An 8692-nucleotide genomic window follows, 5' to 3' on the forward strand; every position below is an offset into this window, starting at 1 on the left:
ACTCAGTGTGTGTATCCACAGATGCTTGCTTTTGAGCACTTTTTTAAAAGCCTCAGTGTATATTTTTTTGTGTGTAATGTACAACCACACTTCTTCTTTGTGACACACAAGGAAAGGCACTGAGCAGACTAGGACTTAATTATATTTGTTGTATGAGAAATTGCTGGAAAAAAATAGCTACTGTGTGTGTGAACAGTTAAGATTGAAAGGATATTAATACATTAATAACCCATTCATCTCTTTGTGGTTCATTAGTAATACATTACAAATGTTTGTTACTGTACCATCGTTACCCTTCTAGAAGGAGAAACTCTGAGCAATGCATTGCACCTTTCAGAGGTCTCTTGCTTAAATTAACTTCTGAGTAGCCTTATGAGTGATGCTGCAACATGGCAGTATTAAAAAGAATCAGAAGTCTTTATAAGATCCACTGATTTGAAAAGAAAAACTGGGTATTGAATACCAGTACTCTGGTATAACTGGGTATTGAAACCCTCAGAGGAAGAGTTCAAAGAGCACAACTGGCCTGAAGATGCTGGATCTAGGGATCTTGGAGAAGTGTTAATGCAAGCACGGGGATGCTCTCTCTCTGTATGCCTCTGCAGAAAAAGAGATTCCTGTGTGTCTTGTTACCATGCATCTGTCTTATGCAACTGAAACTCTTTCTGGAAAGCTGAGCAGAAGTTACAGGCTAGAGATTTGAATGTTTTACACATTTGGGTTTGGATCATTTTGCAATTCTGAAGTGCTAATTTCTGCAAAATTGCTCCCTTGAAACATCAAGAAAATGACACAGTTTTTCTAAGGTAGATCCAAAATGACAAGATTTCTATTTTGGAGGAACTGCTCCCACAGAAAGATGGTAATCTGTGTTGGTACAAGGGTGGGAGCTGGGCTGTTGTGAGAAGCCAGCTCCCACTGCTGAAAGTTTGATACCTGTGAGCTTAGATTTTCTTGTTAAGACTTCTTCAGCCTTGCTGGTGGGCAGGTGGGATTTTTTCCCTCTCCAAAGTTAATTCAACCTATGAACGTCTGGCAGAACTGTGCCTAGAGTGAAGATGCTTTAAAATGCTGATGCTTTAAAATGCAGATAAGGATATACTTAGAAAGGTATTTTAGGAAGATGAAAATCTGGTGAAATCCAGGAGCATCTTATATCATCACTGAGGCTGACAGCCTTAAGGAGTTTGGGAGTGTTTGTTTCCAGAGAGGTTAGTGGGGTTTGAGCCCCCCTTAAAGATCTCACCTGTGTGTTTATGGATTATTTTTGTGTGCTTGGCTACCATCAGTCTTACTGTGAGACCCCAGACTTGAGCTGCATAGGGCTATTTTGTAACAAAAGTTTCAAAATACCTCGTTTTACAATCCAGACCTTGCGGCCGCACAGCAGAGCCCTGTGTTTTTGCAAACATTTGGTATTAAGCTGGATTTCAAGAGATTTGTTTAACTTGGATATTTATTGATCATAAAAAAAAAAAAACTACCAAGCTGCTTTTAGATGAATGAAAAGAAGCCTAAACAAAGCTCTTTATGCTGTCCTAAGCTGCACTGCAGCTATTGATCTTCCTCTTCAGGCAGTGCTTGCTGCCCAGCCTTGCTTCCCCCTGCTCATCAGCCGGGCACTTCTTATTGACAAATTCCATGTTGAAACAAGCCGACATAATTACGTAGCATAAAGGCCTTGTTAATGAAGAAATAACGTGGTCCTTCAAACACGCAGTGAATGTTTCCTAATGTATTAGTGTATTTAACTTGCGGTGCTGCTTGCTTTTCCCTCCCCACCCTCAGGGTTGGTGAAGCTTTGGTGGCAGCTGATAGACTCTTCCCTTCCACCAGAGCTGGATTGTGGTAGATCCCTCAGCGCACAGCCAAGGTTGGGTAAGGGGATGTGGGCTGCAAACCCAAAATCACATCTGGGATTACCCCACAGCCAGCTCTTCCCTTCACTCCCAGCAGTGCATGCCCGGTGTGTACGGTAGAGGACAGCGAGGAAGGAGAGCTGAGAGCAGTGTGGGGAAGCCCCGGGAGAAGCCGTGGACTTAGAACAAGCCATCAGCCTGTAGTGGCTCTGCTCAGGCCACCTGCGTGGGAGGACAGGAGGTGGGATGATGAGAAGCTTGCTGCTCTTGGTGCCTTTTCCTCTTCTGCACCGCAGTGGTGATCCCAGTAGGCAGGGATTAATTATCAGTGAGCTCTTGTTGCTGTTTCTGCCTTCACCTCTGGAGGTATTGAGGTCTCTTAATTTCTGCCTCATGCATTTATTAATATTCCTTCTTCTGGAAACAAAAAGAGCTGTTTGCCTTGTTTACCTCCATGAAATGTGGCTGTGATAATGAGGCATGATGCCTTGTGATGTCAACCTGGGAGAGATCCCAAAAGTCACCCTCTTCTGTAGGTCCTGTAGAGATTCTTTCCACGAGCATTTCTTAATACTTTTCTCAGAAATAATAGCCCATAATATTTTGGTTGGCGCAGTGCTTATTATTCTGTTCTGGTTATTGTTGTCACTTAACCTTGCATTTTATCACTAACAAAACAGTTTAGCACACAAATACTTTTAAGATAACAAAAATATTACGTCTTTGTTTTCGTCTTTAAGCCAACAAGCAGGGTCACTGTAACCTTTCTGGGTAAATACAGCAACTTGTATGTATCAGTGGGCTCATTTACAGAGCAGTTCGTTGTATTATGAGCACTTCTTAGACCTCTTATTTCACTGCTTACATCTCTGCAGAACTAAAACACAGCAGTAGGAGGAACAGCTGGAAATACTGCCTGGAAGCCCAGCGCCTCTTGGGCGCCGTGTTTTTGCTATGTTGGTATCAAGTAAGGGCAAGGTTGTTTCCTCTGTGCATGGCTAGGGAGGTCGTGAAGCTGTGATTTCAGGGGGCAGCCCAATAGTGCTCTGAAGTGGTGGAAAATGTCCACATTTGGTGGATTCATGGGGTGTTCGCGGGGACTGTGGCTGTGGTTGTCCTTCTCCTGCAAGAGCAGTTAGAGTACCTGCGTGGGCACCTCTGAAACCCTGAGGAATTTGGCTCTGTTTGTGTACATGGGGAAAGGCAATGTGGGTATAGCAGCCAAGGGGACAGTCAGCTGCAGAGTAGTTAATTTCTAGCCTAGCAGAGCAATTCTGAGAAGTTGCTGAAATAAACATTTGGAAGGGGAGGGGGGACCGATATGGTCCTGTGCCCGTTCTGCAGCCTGTGTGAGAGGCGCTGCACTGGGCATCACACAGCGTAGGGTGAAGCCCCAGGGCTGCACAGCAACCCTCTTAAGCAGCCTGAAATCTCAGTAACGGTATCAATATGCCAACAGCCATTGATTAGCAAAGCTCTGGTATTTACCTCGGAGTCCTTGATTAGAAGTACTGGGAAGGATCTGAGTGAATTCTGTTGGCGTGTGAGATCCTGTCGATCATCCTGAGCCAGACTCAGCTCTCCAAAACCGAGAGGTCCTTTCTGGGGTCAGAGGCACTTCTGATCCCACTAAGCGGAGTGACAGCACCTACTTGGGAGGCCATTTTTCCTTTTCTTATGTTGTGAGCCAGTAGAAGATACTATTAAAAATACAGACAAGTCACCAAAGTTGACAGAAATAAGCTTTGTTGGTGTGCTCCAGGTCTGTCCTGAGCTGGCAGTCAGTTGCCTGTAAATTCAAGAGGGGTTTTATACAAGAAGTATTGCTTGTATGTTGACTTTGCTGGCAAAAGGATTTCACCCAAGATATCATCAAAGGTAGAGGCGTACCTACACTGTACCTACACTGCAGGTGCAGTCCCCCAGCAGCTGGCTCTTTCTGCTCAGCTGACAGGGGTGGAAATCGTGCTTAGGGCTCCTTTTTTTTCCTCTCCGCACAAGACACATTGTGGGGAGTTGCTCCTTGATGAGAGTTTCTTGGCAGACATGGGGAACTAAATTTTAAACTGAAATAACAATTCAGTGAGTGAAAATGGGGCCACTAGAGAAAGATTGGTACTGCATTTGGAAGGATAATAGCTCAGAGCAGCTCCTGGAAGATACTGGAGACTTATGAGTAAATACTTTGTAGCTGCTATTTCTTCTTGAAAATTCTATGGATGATTGGGGTGCCTGTAGATTGTTCCCATTATATGAGCAACTAGAGATGAACCAGAGTAGAAATTTGTGTTCAGTTATGTCACTGTTAGATGCAGACAACTGAAGAGCACTTGGGAGAAGGCTAGATTAAATAACCCACTTGGATGTGCATCTGCGGAGCTGGCATGCCAGGCGTACCAGGACTCCTGCAAACTGACAGAATCTGCGGTGCTGTCTAGAAAGACTTCATCTAGGTGGTCACAAAATACTTTGAAAAAGGAACAGGAAAAAAAAAAAAAACTTTTTGTTTTTTCTTTCAGGCTTTGTTTGTGCATCACAAACAAGTAAAAACGAGGAGTATTCTCAGTCTTTTGTATTTTGTGTTTTGTGTTTTGTTTTCTTTTTGGTTTTGCTTTTACCAAACACCTTATCAAAGCTGATGTCAACAGAGGTTTTGGCTCATTGGCACATTGATCCAGCCTGTTCATCTTTCACAAGCTCCTTTTTACAAGGATACTGTCCTTTGGGGCCGTGTGATATATAATTTGCATGGCAGGAGCAGTCTCAGATCAAGCTCCCGTTCTGCTATAAACATGGTCCTTGCATCCCAGACTGAAAGTCTGTGTTTTTGTCTATATTTTAAGCATCCCTTACAAAGCAGCAATTAATTAGTCCTGACATATTACCCCAGACAGACAATTTGCAGTGTCTCCTTAACAGCAAAGGTTGAAACTGAGAGGTTATTACTGACAGGACATGCTGCACACAAGATAGCTGCAACTTCAAGTTACAATTTACAACTTACGAGTTATTGTTAAGCCTCGTTGTCACAAGTCAGTGTATTGCTAACACAGCGAACAGGAATACACTTGATAACTAATCTACTTTTTCAAAACTAGGTTGGCACAGCTACAGGTGGGGTTGAAAATTGTCAGTCCCTGCAGTGAGGAGCTTCCTGTGAAAAGTGTCTCTGCAAAGAGATGCACTGAAATGATTCCTCTTCTGCTTTGCTTGCAGGGAGTTGGATTCTGCCATGCTGCGGCGGCTAGAGAAGAGGATTTTGGTCGACCTTCCAAGTAAAGAGGCGCGGCAGGCGATGATCGAGCACTGGCTGCCCCCTCTGAGCAACAGCGGAGGAGTGGAGCTGAGAACAGACCTGGACTACAGCTTGCTGGGCCAGGTGAGACAGCACTGCAGCGGCTTGGGGACTTTCAGAGGGGGGAACATAAGCAAGAGTAACATGTACCATCAACAGCGATAGAATTGTGTCATGGGGGAAGAGGTCCAGGGCAGAGGGTAAGGACAGCACCTCTCTGTATGCAGCGATAGCAACATACAGAGCTAGGGGAAGGACCTCGGGTCTGCCTGAGGCCAGCCAGAAATTAACGAGAGGCAGGGCTGAGTGTTTTGCAGGTACATACCTGACTGGGGAAATCACTGGTTCCACACAGCTCTGCTTGCAAAATCATGTTTTCTGATCCTCTCTGTTGGGCCAATTTTTCAGCCTTAAATACAGGGAGACTTAGAGCAATAGAATGTTCTCTCATTCTTCACACCAGCCTGGGAGCACTTCCAATTCACTGGGGTAATGAACAACTAATTGGGTAGGGAAGGTTTGTCACAGCTCCACTGCAGCAGGAGAAAACAGCTTTCAGACAAGGGCGAGATTCACTAGGAATCAGGCTTGCTTTATTTAGCCCCTTGTCACATCCTCAGTTCTTTGGAAATATCTACAGCTTGCCCAGTTGTCTCTTTTTACTTCTGTTCAGAGACAATTCCGCTCAGTTTTTGTTTTATAAATGAGGAAATGTAGTTATTTTATTAACAGGAAAGCCAGAAACAGACACAGAAAGGTGAGTTTTAGCTGACCTACAGAAAATTGTCATTAGAAAGAAAACGCTTGGTATTTCCCTTGCACCTGGAAAGTATTGTGGGCATTCAAAGCTAAAGCAAACAGTAATGCTGGTGTGGGGAAGGGGTGTGTACCAGGGTGTATATATATGTACATACTTACGTATGTATCTATCTGTACATATATGATGTGTGCCAGGAGTCAGACTCAAGGACCCCTGTGTGTCCCTTCCAACTCTGGATAGCCTGATTCTATATTCTGTGATATATTTCTGACAGAAACAGAATTTACAAATACTTTATAAAAATACAAATAAAATATATATGCTTGTAAATGCCATTGTCGTCTCATTCGTAAGGCTGTAAGCTGTAATTTATCATTCTGGTTCTGTCACAGGAAACTGATGGGTACTCTGGTTCAGACATTAAACTCGTGTGCAAGGAAGCAGCCATGAGACCAGTGAGGAAAATCTTCGATGCTCTTGAAAACCATCAGCAAGGTATCATAGCTTTGATTAGAGAATCTGATCTGGGAAATGCTGATCTACTGCTCTAACTCTAGAAATTGCATTAACCCCAGCAGGTGGAGCTCTATTATCTGCTTAGAGAAGTTTTAATCTCCGTTTCTAAAACATTTACCGAAGCTAATGTTTCTGAAAATTAGCCCGTTTTTTATGTCAGTATCTGTGCATAAATACGAATTTCTCTTTATCTCACTAGGTTCATTCTGCTGTTTTTATATAGTAAGTCGTGTTTTAGACTTAAAAGAACGCCTTTTGGTAGTAATAATGATATTTGATCTATTTTCTGTAGGTAGCAGTAACTTACCTGTGATCCGACTGGACACAATCACAACAGCAGATTTCCTGGATGTGATTGCCCATACCAAGCCATCGGCAAAGAAGCTGAGCCAGAAGTACACAGCTTGGCAGAGAGAGTTTGAGTCAGTTTGAAGAGAAAAATCCTAAAAGACTGAGAACTTCAAGGACTTTTGCTATCCAAAATGGCATCTGTGTCGCCTCCAAAGGACTGAATGGTGACGGAGAAGGAAGTGCTGTTGTTTTTGGGAGAGAATGCCGTGAGAAATGCCGGGTAGAAATCTTTACTTTGAAAATGCAGTGGGGGAGGGAGGCTTGTTTTTATTAGTCATTTTCAATGACCATTCGAAAATATTCTTTTCAGAATTAACGTAATGGCAGTTGCTATGTAATGAAAACTCTAGCCTTAACTTTATACATAAAAACTTAAAGCTTGATTGATTTTTAGTCTTTTTTCATGGTAGTTGTTTACAGGTTTGGAGTACAAGAGCTGGAGCGGAAAGCTTGCTAAGAACAATTAGATGGTTAGTGTAATTCTCCCTTTCTGAGACTCACTGAAGCACCACTATCAGCACAGCTCTACCAACAGAGGCTTGCATGCCTTTTTAATGAAGCAAAAGTGATTGTTTTCAATGAAGTTCAGTTTAATAGTGCCTGGTAAACTTTGTTAGTTTGTTGTTTTCACCTGGTTTGGGTTGGAAGGGACCTTAAAGATCATCTTGATGTGCCAAACATATTACTTTCCAGTTGGTTTGGGATGTTTCCAAGCTGGAAAGTGCAAGGGATCAGAAGAATTTGGAGTCATTGTAGAAAATCAGCATCATCTAGGGTAATCTGGCTAGAAACTGGATTGCTGGTAACCCACTGGTTTGCAGCCAGTCATAAAATGTGAGGTGACTCACATAAAAAAAGTGAGTTTGTGCAGTGCTGCGGTAAGTATTACCCAAGTTGGAGACTTTTCTGCTGATAATGATGGCCAGGTAACCAGTCAGTTTCCTGTCAAGCTTTTTATTGGAAATTCTAAGTCATTTTTTCAGGCTTTCGGGTCTCATCACTGTCCCCCTCTTACCTTCCCTCTTGCATGGTTTTCCGTGTCACTGCTTTCCTAAGTGCCACGATGCTCTCCAGCACGCTTCTGGACCTCTGGAGAAGTGACAGTCTCCTTTTGTTCTAGCATTGTATTGTCTCACACTGTCAGAAGTCTTTGTGGGAAATTACTTCACAGGATTTTACTTAGAGATTTCTCACTTCCCTAACCTGACTGACTACAGGCCAAAAACCTCCTGTATGTACTCCAGGCAACAAACACAGACTCAGAGTTGCTGGCAGAACGTTAGATGTGTGAATTTATTCACAAAAGTAGGTTACAATTTATGATGGCACCTAAGATAAGGCCTCCAGCTAGCATGTATTTGGGTTGGGTATTTTTTGGTTTCTTTTTTTGTACATTTGGCAGAGACATTAGCTTCTCAGTGCTGCTTTCTTCCTGGGTGATGTGGGTGTGCGTGTGTGTAGGGGGTGTCTAACAGTACCTTTTATTTCATTATACAGCATGCAACACAAACAGTATCTAAAGATGGCTTTTGTTTCTGGGGGGAGTGTACTCTCCCACTTCTACTGCAGAGCTCCCTCAGGCTGCACGTTCTTCTCTCTGACAGAGGTTAAATCTAAAGGTAAGTAACCACCCACCGACTGAGACTGCAGACAGACCATCGTTCATGTAAGGAGAGCTTCCCCTTCATTCATCACAATGATTTTTCTTAACAAATAAGGAGCATGGCTCATTAACACAAAACTATATTTTCAATAAGGTTAATACTCCAGTACTGTATAATTACAATCTAATAATTTAAGACTCACGAGCATTGTAAAACAACTGTAAAGGACTTTGAGTATTACAGTTTGCAAATGGACCAGAAAAGCTATTTACCATCATTACAAAGTTGGTTCATATTGGTAGGTTTA

The 8692-nt window shown here is 42.9% G+C and overlaps 1 protein-coding gene across 9 annotated transcripts in view; it reads left to right on the top strand.

Moving 5' to 3' along the window:
• KATNAL2 (katanin catalytic subunit A1 like 2) overlaps positions 1–8331 on the top strand; it is a 31964-nt gene extending 23633 nt beyond the window's left edge. For 7 of the 9 annotated variants that reach the window (XM_066989015.1, XM_066989019.1, XM_066989016.1 and 4 more), the window contains 4 exons: positions 1954–2100; positions 5076–5238; positions 6307–6409; positions 6723–8331. In XM_066989015.1, coding sequence (XP_066845116.1) covers positions 1954–2100; positions 5076–5238; positions 6307–6409; positions 6723–6862 — 553 coding nt within the window. In that variant the 3' untranslated portion in view covers positions 6863–8331. The remainder of the gene's footprint in view (positions 1–1953; positions 2101–5075; positions 5239–6306; positions 6410–6722) is intronic. The other 2 variants (XM_066989021.1, XM_066989022.1) reach the window with 1 other exon arrangement.
• The last annotated feature ends 361 nt before the right edge of the window (positions 8332–8692 follow it).

Source organism: Anser cygnoides, chromosome Z, assembly GCF_040182565.1.
Source record: "Anser cygnoides isolate HZ-2024a breed goose chromosome Z, Taihu_goose_T2T_genome, whole genome shotgun sequence".
In the NCBI taxonomy this organism is placed as follows: domain Eukaryota; kingdom Metazoa; phylum Chordata; class Aves; order Anseriformes; family Anatidae; genus Anser; species Anser cygnoides.